A 17,550-nucleotide genomic window follows, 5' to 3' on the forward strand; every position below is an offset into this window, starting at 1 on the left:
AAACTTTCATTTCTCTACCCCAAAGTCTCATCTAAACAGATTTTACTACTTTATGATCTATGTTTAAAGTCCTTGGGATAAAAGGAAAAAACCCAAGAATGGGGAGTCTTACTTCTACACTTCTATGATTTCTCATATTGGCATGAGACGTAAACATGTCTGAGAGGCTGTCTGGTCCACCTGTCTGGTCACTTCGCTCTTCCAACTGCCAAGTCCCAGGCCATGGGATCACTTCCTCCTCTAAATTCTACCTACTTTTTATACCATTCAACTGGAAATTTATGCTGGGCAAGATTTTTGGCACCCCTTAGATATTACTGTATAACTGGAAAAGGGCAGGAAATGTGTATTATAATTTTTTGCAGTACCCAGAGTGGCATATATGGAGCTTCGCACACTGCTGATAATTGATACACACCTGATTAATGTATAAATTAACCAAACGGTACTGACTCTCAACTTTTCAGAGGTGTAGGAGTCTCTAAATATGTTCTCAAGATAACATAATTAAAACTTTCATCAACAGTCAATCGGGAAAAAAAAGCACATGCCAACGTAATACAATTTTTCCTCAGAAGGATTTTGGTAATTTGAGAAACCTGAATTCCAAGTTCCTTTCTCCCTTTCAAGTTACAAAATGCTTCCCAACCAGCCTTCATAGCACTGCAAACATATATTAAAGCATCATAAAACAAAAACTGTAATTAAAATTGAAACTGTGACTCATGTTCATTATGTCAAGTATACAGATGGCTGGTGTTGAACATAGCTCAAATCATTTTCTAACCATAATCATGTATAATAAAAGATTAATATGGAGTGGACCTTGTCCCAAACTCAGCCTTCTACAGTGTTCTAATGTATTCTGTGGGCTGAACTGTAAACTACTCTCTTTTTATTCTTTACTTGCAAAGGCTCAAATACAAAACTGATATATTTCTAAAATGCCAGAGTGTTCTTTTAAATTTGCAATCAAGGAAAGAGGAGCCAGAGAATAACAATCACAACAGAAGAAGTGGTGATGCCTGAAAATTATCTGAGAAACATCGAAACATCTGTCATTCTTACTGAAAATTCTGGAAAGTGAAAATCCTTTAGGATGTCTGAGTTTCTTGGCATCATCAAGGAATTTATAGGACAGAAACATTCTATCTTCTCAAAAAGCTTCAGCTAAAGAAATCCGTCTAACTTAGGCAAAAAGAGTCTCCAGATTCCATTGCCTTGTAGATTTTTATCCATTTGTGTTTTGGGATGGGTTTCTGTCTGTATCTATGTACCCCTTGTTCTGCCTCAGCACATCTGGAATCTGGAAAATATTGTGCCTATTATCTGCTGAGAAATGGTAGCATCATGACATGGGGCTGGTCTGCATTTCTCATTCCTCTTATAGTGTATCTTCCAGAAGGGTCTCACCTAGTCAGAGGAAATCTGGTTTGGACGCATCAGAGCCAGCCAGGTCACATCATCCCTCAAGCCCTTCTCCACATGGTATTTCAAACAAAGATCATTTTGCAAGTAGACATATACTCACCCTGTGTGGTATGCTATATGATATATCAGTAAACACATATTTGGTTGTTTCTGTTCCTTCCAAAATTGTATCTTCAGCTAACACATCATTTATTGGTACTCGCTCTTCCAGAACCGGTGGCATTTTTAATCGTACTTTAGCTGCCTCAACTGCCTGTCTTGTAGCCTAATGAAAGAAAATATTAAGGAAAGCCACAAGGTTACATAACAGAAGGATCATCTGACAAAAGCAGATACTAATAAAAAATGCAAAAAACTTCAAAGAAAAGAAGCTGTAGCCACAAATCAGTGAGTAAAACACCAAACCTGGACTTGTGAGCCCTGGCCTTTGCCTCTGCGATGTGGCTGAGACCACCAGCTATAGGCTCAACCATTATCAAAACCACAAAGGAATGCTTTGAGCAAAGCCAGGCTACAAGAGCTGCTCGAAACAGAATAAAGGAATGCAGTTTTTGGGTGCTTACTGTGTGCCAGATATTGTTCAAATAGTCTCAATGTATTTGGCTCATTTAATGGCCTCAATTACCTTATGAGTTAGGTGCAATTATCATCATCTACATTTTACGTAAGAAAAACCAGAGGCACACAGATGTTAAGTAAATTGCTAGGAAATTGCAGCACGGGTATTTGAACCTAGACAAGCCAACTTCAAAGCCTATTCTCTTAACCACTGACTACACTGCTTCATGCCATACTGTTAACAGCGGTTACCTCTAGGAGGTGAAAAGGGGGACTTTTACTCTTCATGTAATCTACTACTGGAGAGAGAGATACATATTTTGCTGACTATAAATTACTTTTGAATCAGAAAGATGAGTATTAATGCTTTACGTATTCATACATCAAAGTGTTTTCCACAAAGCACTCAGTACCCATGGTACTGAGGAGGACACTGGTGCCTGGAAAACATCCTAGTTTCCGTGCAGGATCTCACAGTATCCCCAAAGCTTCAGCTCCAAGGCAGATCACAGTAGATGTTTCTCCAGGAGGGAAGCTGGAGCAAGCAGGACAAAGGAAGGGTGCTCAGGCTGGCTTGAGAGGAGAGAGGATACTCTCTGAATACCCAGACCTGATCCATACGCCCTAGTCTGCTCAATTCCAGCCATGCTCCCTGACCCTCTCTGGCTGAGTACTCACATTTCTTTTCTCAATCCTATGCCTGGTACTACCTTCCACTAGTGCCTATGGAAGAATAGCTATAAGCATCTGGAGGGGCCTCTAGAAATGTTGTTTAACCCCTTAAAGAAAGGTATTCTAACAATATTCCTGCATTCACATACCTCTTCCAACTGTGCCTGAGTCATTAGCTTATAGGTTGGTGGCTTCAGTTCTTGTACAGCTGGTTTAAAAGTCTTCTGCAAGTTCAAGCCTGTCATTTTCGTGAGTATGCTTTGAACTTCCTCATCCATAAATGTAGGTTTCTTGGTCTCTGGGCTACCAGATTCTGCTAAAATGGACTTTAGTAAATAAGAAGCTGACAAAAACGACAAGCTAACAAGACCTCTAAATAGAAAAGTAAGTTAACATTAAAAAGCATTAGCACAATGTCTACCTTGGCACTGCAAAATGCTAATACCTATGAGATGCATTCATTCATTTCTTCATTTAAGATTTACTGATCTTTCATTATGATGAGGAGATAGACTCAGTCTCTGCCAAAACGACAGGCTATCAGAGGAAGTAACAGGAATAAAGTAATTAATGTAATAACTGTAATGCTTGCTGCCACTTACAGAGTTGTCTCCTATATGGCAGATATAACATACATTTTCAGGAATGCTTATAACCACTCACAAAATAGGTACTGATAAACCCAATTTCATAAATGAGGATGCTGAAGCCTACCGAAAGACAACTAGCTATTAAGTGATAGAGTCAAAATTTAAACCAAGGTTTGTCTGGTTCTGGATCCTCGATGGTTTCCAATTTATCATAGTGCTCCTCAGTATAAGTGGGAGGTGCGGGAAGACATAATGTGAGAGGTATGGTATACAGGAGAGGTATGGGGCTTGGGTGATTGCAGAGGAAGAAACTCAGCATAGCCTGAACTAGGGATGGGCATGACAGGGTCAAAGAAAGCGTCCAAAGAGCCTAATCATGGCAGAGAAAAAAGGGAGGGAAAGTCTAGGCTAAGAGATTGCAGCTAGGAAAGAGAGACTTGGTTCACTGGACATGATACTGAAGAGGCCATGTGGTATCATAGAAGAGCCTTTGACATAAGCAGAGAATCAAATCTTAGCTCTTCCTCATGCAGTTTGCCTACTGCTTTGCCTAACTTCTACTTCCATTTCCATTAGCAAAAAAGAAAGAAAAAGTCATTTGTTCCTAGTCACCTCTTCCTCTCCCAGTCCTACAAATGTTGGTATCCCTACAGATTCTGAACGATGTCCTTTTCTCCCTTCTCAGATTCCTACTCAATGATTTCTCCTATCCTCCCATGACTTCAATTACCTTTATATGCCAGAAACTCTAAAATCTGAATCTCTAGTGAAGATCACCTTCCATCCAATTACCCAAGCTCTCTCATGTACTTGAATACTGCCAAGTCAGAACCCATCAACTTTCCCTTGTCTCAAACCTGCATTTTCTACTGTTCCCTATTTCAGCATCATTCAGTAGATCACACAGGCCAGAAATCTTAGTCATTCCTAAATTCTCCCTGATCCTCCAGATCTAGCCAATAGCAATAGTAATAACAATAGTAATCAAATAGCTGTAGTAATAATAACAGTAATTATAAGAGCTACCATTTATTAGCTATTTACTGCATGCCAATACTGACTGAACTAAGTACTTTACACATTCAGCCCATTTAATACAACCACCCATGAGGAGGTAAACACTACGATTATCCCCATTTTACAAAAAAAAAAAAAAACAAAACAAAACAAGAACACTGGCAGAGAATATACTGATTGCTTGCCTTCATAAATCTCATTTTAATCCTCCATTTCCCACTGCCACTACTCTAGTCAAGGCCATCCTCATCTCTTGCATCAGCCTCCCTTTCTCCATTCTGGTCCCACTACAGATGATTCTCCACAGAGCAACCAGAGTAATCTCTTTAAAATGTAATCAAGATTACTCCCAAGCTTAAAATTCACGAATGGCTTCCAACATCATTTAGAAAAAAATGGTAAGGTGTTCTGCTTACTTACACTATGTCTCTCACTAAGTGATGTGCTCTATGAAGACCAGAACCTTGTGTAATACTCATCTCTGGCACCCAGGGTTCCTTAGGGTATCCAGCACACAGCAGGTGCTCAACACTACTCTCTCCTCAGTCTCACCCATTCGCTCAGCTTTAGTTACCATTTTTACCTCGATGTTCCTCACTTTATATCTAACTCCATACTGAACAGTTGACTCTCAAAGTCACCTCAAATTTAATGTGTCCCAAATAGGTTTAATTCTGCCTCCTTTCCCATCTCCTGATCTCATCTACTCCTGCACTAACCGCCCCCCCCCCGCCCCAAAATAATGGTTCCAACAATTAATCTTCTCCATCTTGGTGTAAATGGGACAAACCTCTATTCCAGTCAAAAACTTAAGAAACAATCTTAATTTGTCCCTTTAAACTCATATCCAAAGCCTTAATCAAGCCTTATCAATCCTACCTCCAAAATGGGTTCCCAAATATCTGTGCTCAGTCTCATTTCTGGACATCTGCTATTGTCTCTTATGCTTGAGAAGCTTCTTGCTTTCTCCTTAGCATGGCTAACCAGCACTCGCTTTGGTCATATTTGCCAGGAACCCTTCCCTGACCTTCCAACCTAGTTTGAGTGCCTCTCCTGTGTGCGTCCCCTATCACAGCTTGGGTCACACTGCACTGCCAATTCCCCATGGACATGAGTTCCCATAGGGAAAGGTCTGTGTCAGTCTTAGTTTGCCATATCCCACAGGGCTTAGCACAGTACTCTGCAAGGAGCGGAACTGAGGCACTGTAGCTGAGTGAGTGAACGAATGAACAGATATGCAGGTGATGACAAACTCCACAGGTACAGAAGGAAGACAGCTGAATCTGAGGAAGTGCTACGATACGTGTCGCAGGGGCTAACGCGTGGTTTTCGCCTGCCAGAAACAGGATCTACGTCTCCCAGAAGAACGCCCCAGCGAAAGTCCGGAAGGTCACTTACCGGCCTCGGAGCTGAACCGGCAGCGTGGCAGCCCCACCTCGAAAGAGCAAGGTAGCGGTTGGAGCAGGCCACCGAGCCAGGGCTGCATTCCAGCCCGGAAGCAGACCCTCTCCACGCCTGGAGAACCCCTCAGGAGGTTCCACAACGACACAGCGATTCTGAGGGGCGCCATGATTATCAGAGGCCACTTGCGCCGGAAGTGACTGGGAGGGATTTCCGAGTCACGCCCGGTTCTTGCAGCATTCTGGGAAATGTAGTCTAGTTAAAGGCGGAAAGGGCCGGAAGTCTTCCGGGCTCTTGTAGATTGTTTCTTCTAAACCACTTATTCACAAGTAGACGGTGTTTATGTCCTTCCCTATGCATAAAGTTAAAACTTACACCTTTTTCCCTATATGCTCTTTTTCCTACCCGTTTCCACCGTTCTAAATAACAAATTTACGGCCAGGCAGGGTGGCTCATGCCTGTAATCCCAGCAGTTTGGGAGGCCAAAGCGGGCGGATCACCTGAGGTCAGGAGTTCGAGATCAGCCTGGTCAACGTGGTGAAACCGCGTCTTTACTAAAAATACAAAAATGAGCCAGGCATGCTGGTGGGTGCCTGTAATCCCAGCTACTCGGGAGTCTGAGGCAGGAGAATCGCTTGAACCCAGGAGACAAAGGTTGCAGTGAGCCAAGATCATGCCAGTGCACTCCAGCCCGGGTGACAAAGAAAGACTCTATCTCAAATAAACAAACAAACAAACACTCTAGCCTGGGTGACAGAGTGAGGCTCTGTCTCAAATAAATAAATAATTTATGTATTCCACTTCCTGCCCAAAACTTCTCCCCCATCCTCAGGTTTAAATCCAACTACTTTTTAAATTTCTCCATCCACACTGCTCACACGCACCCTAAATCTAACTTCTGATTCCAAGCCCCGATTACCACCACCACCACTTGCCACTGCCAATTCATAACACCTGATTCTCTTGTCTCATTACTTACTCCTTTCCTTTATAGCCCGTTTTACAATCTGTTATTTTGCTATTTATCTGCTTATTTCTTTTTCTCACCCCATGAAGACAGTGACTCTACATATTTTATTGCAATATCACCTAGCCTAGTACATCTACATGCACAGCAAACTTTTGTTGAATAAATGAATGATTAAATGATTCTTCATATTTTTTCCAACTATCCAGGATGTGTAGGTCTTATCCTTCTCTAGACTATAGATTGGTGCCTGTGCTAAGCACTTATCCCAAGGCCTGGCACAACAGGGTGTTAGTAAACTCGTTTGAATTAGCTGAATGAATAGACTCACCTTCCAGCCTCACCTATTTTCCCGCAAGTCAGCATTAACATTAACCATGCTGTTTATGAACTCATTCCCTATTTGGGAGGAGAAGGGAGAGCACTAGGCTTGGTGCCTATTTAGGCAAGTCTGCTGCCCTGCACATCCCAATGCTTACACCTACATGATAGCAGGTGTCAGAGACTAGTGGTAGGATGAATGCAGGTGTCTCCCAGCCCATACCTTTTCTCTGACAATCAACCCTCTACTTTCTTCCCATAGCTGAGAAAGCAGGCCTCAGTGGCTATGTTTTTCCTGTAAACATCCTCCTGGACACAGCTGATGGGACACTTAGTGCAGTATGAATGAATCCATTGGCTGCTGTATTAGCATTAGTTTCCTGTGACTGCTGTAAAAAACTACCATAAATATTATGGTTTAAAATAACAGAAATGTATTCTCTCACAATTCTGCATGAGAAATCTGAAATCAGTATTACTGGGCTGAGATCAAGGGAGCTCTGCTCCCTTTAGAGTCTATCTCTGGGGAAGAATCTGCCCCTTGTCTCTTCCAATTTCTGATGACTGTAAGCATTCCTTTGCCTGTGGCTGCATCATTTCAATCTCTGCCTCCATCTTCACATCAGCTTCTCTTCTATTTGTGCCAAATCCTACTGTCTTTTCTTCTTATAAGGCTGTATGTGATTGCATTTAAGGCCCACCCTGATAATCCAAGATAATCCCCATTTTAAAATCTTTAACTTAATCACATCTGCAAAGACCATGTTTCCATATAAGGTAACATCCACAAGTCCATGGATTAGAGTGCAGTTATACTTGGGAGGAAGTAGGAGGACATTCTTCAGCCTACCCCAGATGACCAGGCACCAAGCAGTTTTTTTCTCAGTAATTCAAGCTACGAGACATAGACTAGTTGATGGTGGAAGCTTGAAGTGAGTAACTAAGTATTTAGGGTTTGGGCTGAAGCAGCCTTTTTCAGCAATGTGCCTACTGATGAATGAGCAGGGAAAAGCCACTCTTCAGAGAAAGGCAGGAAAATGGAGCAGATCCTCAGAAGCAGAGATGGGAGAATATGTGTGGAGAGAGATGGAGAAAGGTGCTGTCTTGGCCAGAGAGCCTCCCACTTTCCTTTCAATGACATCTTTTACTTGGGGTACAGTGAGTTTTACTGACATGGAGGAACCAAGATTCCTGGTTTAAGCTATAACCTTGGACAGATGCCCACATTTTTCAGAGCCTCGGTACCTCACCTGCAAAATGGGCATAATGACAATACTTATCTTGCAGACTTTGAGAATAAAGTACTTTCAGGATCTGATATCCCGTGTTTCATAAAGATAGTGTGAGAAGGTTGTGTGGTGGCAAGTCAGTTACTTTGTTTTTTTCTTTTCGTTTTTTTTTCTTTTGAGACAGAGTCTTTCTTACTTTGTCACCATGGCTGGAGTGCATTAGCATGATCTCAGCTAACTGCAACCTCTGCCTCCTGGACTCAAGCAATCCTCCCACCTTAGCCTCCCAAGTAGCTAAGACTACAGGTGCACACCACCATGCCCAGCTAATTTTTGTGTTGTCCAGGCTGGTCTTGAACTCCTGGGCTCGAGCAATCTGCCCACCTCAACCTGCCAAAGTGCTGGAATTACAGGCATGAGCCACAGTGCCCAAGTCAGTTACTTTCTGAGGATGGTATTCAGGGGTACTTTGGTCGCAAGAAACAAATCTTTCCTGAGTAAAACTGAAATGGAAATAATTGGAAGGATACTGAATATCTCACAGAATTTAAGAAAAAACTCAACAGCCAAGCCTCAAGAAGGACTTGAAAGATGGCAGCTCCAAGAACCCCAGAGGCAGGAACTCAAGAGATCTCTCCAGGAGGTTGCTGTCCTAATGGCTTGGTTCCAACTCCCTGCCTTCCATCTAATCTAAGTTCCTGGTGAGAGAGGCTGATTGGCCTGGGTGGGATCCTGTTCACCACTGGGGGTTGGGGAGCGTTGACCGTCTGATTGACAGTCCCAAGGCTATCTGGCTGCAGCTACTGTTAGGATTCATTAGGTCATATCTTCAACAGCTCTGTGGAGCAAGGATGGTTTTCTATTATTTGTAAAACAAAAGCATAGTGATGCCTCAGTGGGGAGTGCCTTATCCCACTCTCAGTGATTTAACAGGGTCTGGACTTGTGTTTTTTAAAAGACATTGATTTTATCCCAAGCTTTTAGAATTCAAGATGGGATTTGGGCATAAAAGTCAGGGAGAGGAATGGAGAGAGGAAGAACAGAGCCCAAGGAAGAAAGGTGACAGTCTGGACGATGCAAGAACCCCTGCAGTCTCCAGCAACCACACTCATGTGACTTCTATATAGTCTTCAATTCTCTATCCTTGAGGCCTCCTGAAAGGTCCACATCCACCCCACTTTTGTTTTCACCCAGAGTTTTTATTCTTCTGCCCCCTATTCCAAGTCCAAACCTCTTACATGTTCCCACAGAGACACAAATTCCATGGCCGAAATTCCCCTTTGTGTGCTGAGAAGGGACTCGTCCCTGAGAAGGGACAAGTGATGTTGTGGATCCCTGAGGAAGCTTCAGGGGAGGAAGATTCTAAGTGGAGGCATTGGTAGTAGATGCAAGGAGCCTTTGCACCAGGAGGCCAGGAGTTAAGGATGGTTAGAGTGGATATGTTTGGGGGAGAGAATCAGAGAGCCTTCCTGCCTCTCTGTCCCTCTTTTTCTAAGCATTGGAAAGCAAAATCATTCATTGAGAAGAGGTACGGTCGTGTTGGGAACCACAGGAATGAGCAGTTTGAAGTATCTGCCGGGGCTGGGCATATGGCTGGGATGCAGCCCACTGAGCAGTGGGACAGTCAGTGGCAGTGCAGAAGAGGAGATAATTCCAGAGAAAGAGGGGAAACATTTGAAGACATTCCTGGAAGCCTGTGTGAGGGTGTGTCTGAGCAAAAAATCCTTGAACGATGGTGGGAATGGTTGAAGATATGATGGCCCAAGCCCCTTCCCTCTTACTCAGAGTGCACTGTCTTCTCATCAGCCCTGTTGGTCTTCATGGCAAATGGGTAAGACAGACAGGGTAGGCACTGATATTTCCATCTTTTATATGCATAAACTGAGGCTCTGAAGTTAAGGGTCCTGTCATGACCACCCAATATATTCCACACAGTGACAAGGCTGAACTCTGAGGTACCTGGCAGCTCTTATGATGGAAAAGCTCTGTTCCACATGTGTTCTATGGGGTGAAGAAAAACACCGACACTTCCAGAAATTACATAGACTGACTTCTGAGCCAGAATGTGACCCAAAAGAGAGAAGGAAGGAGACTGTACTCCACCACGAGACAGTGGGGGCGGATGAGTCAGTTCCTCTAACCCTGGAGTTATCAGTTTATCAACAATTTTCCACGTGACACTCTGTCCTTTTTCTTCTGATAGCATCCATTGAGCTACAATCCTACACCAAACTGAACACTTGAAACAGGAAATGATTGCCGAGGCCAAGCCTACATCACTCTGTGATGACAGGCAGACCCTCTGTCCTATAGCACAGGGATCTAAATGTCAAAGGCACTGACGCTGGCTGCTTCCTGCCACCCCAGCTGCCCCCACAGGGACTTGGGCCCAGAGCAATGGCCCCATGACACAGCGATCATGGATATGTTCTGTAATAGATGGCACTTGGCTCACCTGCTCCCAAGAGCTGGCTGCTGTCAGGCTGGGTATGTGGAACATTTCATCTAAAGGACATGCTGGCCTGGGTTGAAAGTAATTCCCATCAGCTCAGAACCGGGTGGCCTGTCACTAGGTTATTTTTCAATTTGATCTGGACTTGGGAAGTCCCTCGGACTAAGAATTGGTATTTTCAAAGGTTAATAAACCCATCAGAAATTCCTTTCATGGGAAAATGTGATGTATCTGATTGCCCTGACTTGCATGCAGCCCCCAGATCAGGGGCCCGGTCATAATTTCACTTGAGACTTAGGACTTCAGTGTTTTGACGATTGTGGGGCCTGGGCTGGGAGAGGCTGGCAGAGGGATGCAGTGGTGGCTGTTTGCAGAAAGCCAGAGCCAGAAAGGGAAAATGTATGTTCTTAGGATGCCCTAAGTGTGTGCCTGTGTACATGAGCAACCACATATGTGGGTGCTCAGCTGTATGTGTCATGCAAGTGTGTATGTGCATAGGTGTGTGTGTTCAAGGGACACATGTGTATGCATTTGTGTATGTGTGTGGCCACTTTTGTATGCATGCAAATGTGTGTGTTCAAATATGTGCACACGAGTATGTGTACCCATGTGTGTGCAGGTACATTTGTATACGTGTGGTTGAGCATGTGTGTGTCTGTGTGTGTGTGGCCTTACAGGGGTGTTTAGGTGGAAATACATGTGTTCACATGTGTATATTGGCTTGGGAATGGGATACACTTAATGGTAGGAGCACAGGCTTTGGAATCAGACAGATATGGGTTCAAATACTAGCTCTGCAACTTATTAGCTATATGAGCCCATTTTACTCACCACCTACTAGTTCCTCCTCTTTAAGATGGGATGATAACAACTTCCACATAGGCCTGGGGTGAGGGTGAACAGACAGGAAGCAGATGGTGCTCTGGCACACAGTCAGTGGCCATCAAGTGGTAAACAGTATTATCACTATTACTATCATCATCATCATCATCATCATCCTCATCCTCATCCTCCTCATGATCATTCTTGTTCCATCTCATCTTATTCCTTAGGAATGCTGGGTGGCATTCACTCTCCTTTAGAAACTGTCCAGGGATGCAAATGTTCCAGGTTGAAATGAACTGACTTGATCTAGCAGTCCAGAGAAATGAACGATCAAATGAAGTCCCCTCACCCCTTGTGACTTTTGCTACTTCAGCAAATCACAATTTCCCCATCAGCTGAATTGTACCAGTAAACATCCTTGCTCAGTGAGTTTCCTTCTACGCTGGTAATTCCTGTAGGGATGAAAGTAATCAAACATTTGTTGGCCACCTTCCGCACACTCAGACCTGAGACACACCCTGTGGAAAATACGGAAAGAGAACACACATATCCCTAACCTCAACAATTTCCCAGTGGAGTTTTGTTTTTTTATATAAATAAATACATAAATAAATAGGTTTATTCAGGTATAATTGGCATACAACAAACTTCACACACTGAAAGCATATAATTTGGTAAGTTTTGACATATGTGTCTGCCATATAACCATAACCCCAGTCAAGATAATGAAAATATCCATCACCCCAAAAGTTTCCTTGTACTACTTGGTAGGTAATCCCTTCCTCCTGCTCTTCCCAAATAACTCTCTCCCCTGGAGGCCACTGCTTTCTTTCACTATGGATAGTTTGCATTTTCTAGAGTTTCATATAAAGGCACCACAAGTTTGTATTCTCTTTTGTCTGACTTTTTCCAGCTAACGTAATTATTTTAAGATTCACTCATGGTGTCATGTGTATCAGTAGTTTGTTCCTTTCTACTGCTGAGTAATATCTATTGTGGTTTATGGACCACAACTTGTGATCCTTTCATCTGTCGAGGGGCTTTTGGGTTTTTCCCAGTCTTTGGTTATGACAAATAAAACTCCTATAAACACTTGTGTACACGTCTTTGCATATATGTTTTCATTTCTCTTGGGTAAATATCTGGGAATGAATAGTTGACTGTGTTTAACTTTTTAAGAAACTCCCACATTTTTCTAAAGTAGTTGTACCATTTTACATCTCCATCAACATATTATATGAGAGTATTGTTTCCTCAGCATCTTCATCAACACTTAAAATAGTCATTCTTCTTAATGTTAGCCTTCTAATAAATGTGTTGTGGTATCTCACCGTGGTTTTTAATTTCATTGGTCTAATGACTATTGATGTGGAGCATCTTTTCATGTGCTAATTTTCCATTCATTTATCGATTCATCTATTCAAATATTTTGCCTACTTTAGAAATCTAGTTGTTTGATTTTCTATGTTTTAATTTCATGAATTCTTAAATATCAGAATATACATATGTATATTCTGGATACAAGTCCAATATTAAAATATGTTTTCGAACATTTTTCTCCCATTTGGTGGCTTACCTTTGTATTTTCTTAACGATATCTTTTAAAGGTAAGTCTTTTATTTTGATGAAGTCCAATTTATCAACATGCTCTTTTATGGATCATCCTTTGCTTAACCTAAAGTCACAAAGAGTGGTTCCTATGTTTTTTTTCTAGAGGCTTGTAGAATCTTCATAGTTCATAGTTTCATATTTTACATTTAAATCTATGGTTCATTGTGAGTAGATTATATCAGATGTTTTACATGTTGTCTGTGAATAAAGACAACTTTAATTCTTCTTTTCAATCTGGAAAGGTTTTCCTCTTTTTCTTTTTCTTTTCTCGGGAGGGCTGGTGCAGGACCTGGTTACACTGACTAGAACCTCTGGGAGAATGTTAAATAGCAGTGATGAGAGCAGACATCCTTGTCTTGTTCCTGATCTTAGAGTAAGAACATTTGGTTTTAAGGTTAAGAGTGTCGTCTGTGGGTTTTTCATCTGTAGGTTTTTGTCCTTTGTCAGGTTGCAGAAATTCCCTTTTACTTCTAGTTTGTTGAGAGTTTTTTTTTTTAATCAGGAATGATGTTGGGTTTTATCAAATGCCTTTTCAGCATCTTTTAAGATAAGCATGGGGTGTTACTTTTATCCTTTGTGGGGTTTCTGTAGGTTAATACAACTATATTCCTGGGATGAACCCCACTTGAGAAGGACATATAATACTTATTTATATATTATTGGATTAATTTGATAAAATATTTTTAGAACTTTTACTCTATATTCATAAAAGATATTAGCCGGCAGTTATCTTTTCTTCACTATTTTTGTCTGGCTTTGATATTGGAGTAATATTAGCCACAGGCTACATCAGAAAGTCTTTCATCCTCTTTAATTTGGGGGAACAGTTGTGTAGAATTAATATTATTTCTTTCTTAAATATTTGGTAGAATTCACCAGTGAAGCCATTTAAGTCTAAAGTTTACTTTGTGCAAAGGCTTTTCACTATCATCTTATTATTTGGTTTTTATTTGCCCAAACTCTTATTGCTTTATTTTTCCTCTTTTTCTGTTTTCTTCAAAATTAGTTGAATTTTTAAAATTATATTTTACATACTTTATTGTGTTATCGTATTTTCATTCTAGACATTGTTTTAGGATTTATAGTAAGTATTTCTAACAAAGTCTGCTTTCATGTGATAGTATAACACTTCACAGGTAAGAACTTACAAAAGTATACTTCTGTTTTTTTCCCTCCTAGCCTTCATTCTATTTATCATATATTTTACTTTTATATATATTATAAAGCCTGTAATGCAGTTACTATTCTTGTTTAAACAATTATCTTTTTATTATATCTTGTTTAAAAAGCTAGTATTTTTATTTTAGTATATTCTTTTAGAGAAGATTTAGACTTCCAGAAAAATTGAGAAAAAGTACAGAGAGTTCCCATATACAACCTCTTCCCCCAACAGACACACAGTTTCCCCTATTATTAACATCTTGCATTAGTGTGGTGCATTTGTTAGCATTGATAAACCAATATTAGTACAGTATTTTAAGCCAATGTCCATAGTTTGCATTAGTGTTCACTCTTTGTGTTGTACAGTTCTAGAGCTATGATAAATCCATGATGTTAAATATCCACCACTGAAGTATCATTCAGAATAGTTCCACTGGCCAAAAATCCCCCGTGCTTCACCTCTTCATCCTGTTTTTCCTCCCCTTCAACCTCTCGCAACCACTGATCTTATCACTGTCTCTAAAGTTTTGCTTTTTCCAGAATGTCCTATAGTTGAAATCATATAGTAGGTAGCCTTTTCAGACTGCCCTTTTTCACTTAGTAAATATGCATTTAAGGTTTCTCCATATTTTTTGTGACTAGATAGCTCATTTTATAAATTGCTGAATCGTATTCCATTATCTAGATGTATCACAGTTTGTTCATTCACCTACTAAAAAAATATTGGTTGCTTTTGATTTTTAGCAATTATGAATAAATCTGCTATAAACATTCATGTGCAGGTTTCTGTGCAGACATACATTTTCAGCTTATGCAGGTACATACTTGGGAGAGCGACTGCTGGATCGCAAGACTGTGTGGCTCCAATGTCTTCTTTCTTGCATGATTTCTGATGGGAAATCTGTTGTCATCCTTTTGTTTCTCTATACGTGATGTATCTATTATTTTCCCTCTGTCAGATTTCAAGATTTTTCTTATTATAATTGGCTTTGAATAATTTGATTATGATGTGCCTTTCTGCAGTTTTCTTCATGTTTCTTGTGTTTGAGATTTATTGAACTTCTTGAATCAGTAGATGTATAGTTTTCATCAAATTTGTAAAATTTTTGTCCACTATTTCTTCAAATTTTTTTTTTTTTTTGTATTTTTTAGTAGAGACGGGGTTTCACCATGTTAGCCAGGATAGTCTTGATCTCCTGACCTCGTGATCCGCACGTCTCAGCCTCCCAAAGTGCAGGGATTACAGGCTTGAGCCACCGTGCCCGGCCCTTCTTCAAATATTTTGTGTTCACTTTCCCATCTCCTGATGTCGTTCAGTGACTCAATTACATATATATTAGGCTACCTGAAGTTGTCCCACAGCTTACTGATGCTCTTTCCATTTTGTCAAAAAAATTATTTTCTCTATGCATGTTTCATTCTGAACCATTTCTATTTGTGTGACTTCAAATTCATTAATCTTTTCTTCTTCCGTGTCTATGCGTGTTTCATTCTGAATGGTTTCTATTGCTGTGTTTTCAAATTCATTAATCTTTTCTTCTATGTCTCATCTGATATTAATCCCACCCAGTGTGTTTTTATCTCAGAGATTGTAGTGTCCATCTCTAGAAGTTTTGATTTAGGCATTTTTTGTAAGTTCTATGTTTATGCTTAACTTTTAAAAGAGATAGAATACAGTTATAATCACTTTTCATGTCCTACTCTGCTAATTCTATGTGTGTGTCAGTTCTGGGTTAGTTTACATTAATTCTCATGATGCATTATGTTTTTTCTGCTTTTATGTGCCTGTTAATCTTTGCTTGGATGTCACACATTATGAATTTTACTTTGTTGGGTGCTGCATTTTTTGGTATTCTTATAGATAATCTTGTCCAGAGTATACTTGAGCAAATTGGAAACATTTGGGTTTTTTTTTTTTATATTCCTTTACAATTTGTTGGGTGGGTCTGGAGTAGTGCTCTGTCTAGAGCCATTTATTTCCCATTACTGAGGCAAGACCTTTACAAAGATTCTACCCAATCCCCATACTACAGGAGTCGTTCCATTCTTGTTGGTGGAACCAGGCACTATTTTCAGCACTCTGTGTGTGTGTGTACTGTCCACTGTTCCTAATCCTCCTGGATGCCTTCCCTGACCCACAGCTCTCAGGTAGTTTCTTTATACACATGTTCTGATCAGTAGTCTGCTGAGTAATTGATGAGGACCCTTTACAGATCCTGAGTTCTCTCTGTGTGTAGCTCTCTGTCTGTTTGGTACTCTGATTAGCAAACCCTAGCCACCTTGGTCTCCCTGAGCACTCAGCGTTATCTCCTGAATGCAGGGAGTTTTCTAGGCTCTGCCTGGATTCCCCTCTCTGTGCCATCATCTGGAAAGTCCCTCAAGGCAGTAAGTTGTGAAAATAGCAGGGATCCTCTTCTTTGTATCCTCTCTTTCAGGAATCACTGACCTTCATTTCAAGCCACTGTCCAGTATCTTAAAAACCAGTTTTATATATTTTGCCTATTTTGTTTCCTTATTTCAGGTAAGTCTGGTCCCTGTTCCTCTATCTTGGTTGGAAGTGGAAGTCCTCCTGAATGAAGTTGGCAGGACAAAAACGCCTCAATGATACCATTAGGGAGTAATTTAAGATTGCAGGCCATGCATTTTCTAGACCTAGAATTTTCAAAGGATATTTTTCTTCTGGTTTAAAAACTATAGTTGATGAGGACTCACAAAGTAATACAAATCATGAAGCAATTATAAAAAGCATGAAATTCCAAGAAATTGGAACTGCCACCGAATATCTAGGATGGAGGGTCTCCATGGTAGAGAATTTCCTAATGAATGGTTGGGGTGAGCTAAAGGATGAGGCGGGCTGCAGAGAGGTGAGTAGCAAGACTAAGGCAGGTTTCCCTGTTACACGCTGTCATAGTATCCTAGCCCTGCATTTAGAGTGCTTATGAAGAGTTTAGTTAAATAATTGTTAGTTTACTTGGTTATTATCTACTTTACCTTCCTGACTAAAGGCTCCATGAGGGCAGAGCCTGTAGCACTATACCTTCAGCAGACATCGGTGTGTTTGACACATAGTAGAAGCTCAATAAACAGCCATTGAATAAATGGCCCAGGTGCAGTGGCTCATGCCTGTCATCCCAGCACTTTGGGAGGCCAAGGCAGACAGATCACCTGAGGTCAAGAGTGTGAGACCAGCCTGGCCAACATGGTGAAACCCCATTTCTACTAAAAATACAAAAATTAGCTGGGAAAGGTGGCACGCACCTGTAATCCCAGCTACTCGAGAGGCTGAGGCAGGAGGATTGCTTGAAATTGGGAGGC

General features: G+C 41.0%; 1 protein-coding gene across 2 annotated transcripts in view; it reads right to left on the reverse strand.

The window, feature by feature from the left end:
- MRPS22 (mitochondrial ribosomal protein S22) overlaps positions 1 to 17,550 on the reverse strand; it is a 331,159-nt gene that overhangs the window by 7,267 nt on the left and 306,342 nt on the right. Inside the window, exons 1-3 of one of the 2 annotated variants that reach the window (XM_011958122.1) lie at positions 5,667 to 5,855; positions 2,811 to 2,974; positions 1,532 to 1,696 (exon numbers count right to left, since the gene is read on the reverse strand). In XM_011958122.1, the coding sequence (XP_011813512.1) occupies positions 1,532 to 1,696; positions 2,811 to 2,974; positions 5,667 to 5,838 (501 nt within the window). In that variant the 5' untranslated portion in view covers positions 5,839 to 5,855. Of the gene's footprint in view, positions 1 to 1,531; positions 1,697 to 2,810; positions 2,978 to 5,666; positions 5,911 to 17,550 lie in introns of those variants that run through there. The other variant, XM_011958121.1, reaches the window with a different exon arrangement.

Source organism: Colobus angolensis, unplaced genomic scaffold (assembly GCF_000951035.1).
Source record: "Colobus angolensis palliatus isolate OR3802 unplaced genomic scaffold, Cang.pa_1.0 Scaffold46, whole genome shotgun sequence".
Taxonomy (NCBI): domain Eukaryota; kingdom Metazoa; phylum Chordata; class Mammalia; order Primates; family Cercopithecidae; genus Colobus; species Colobus angolensis.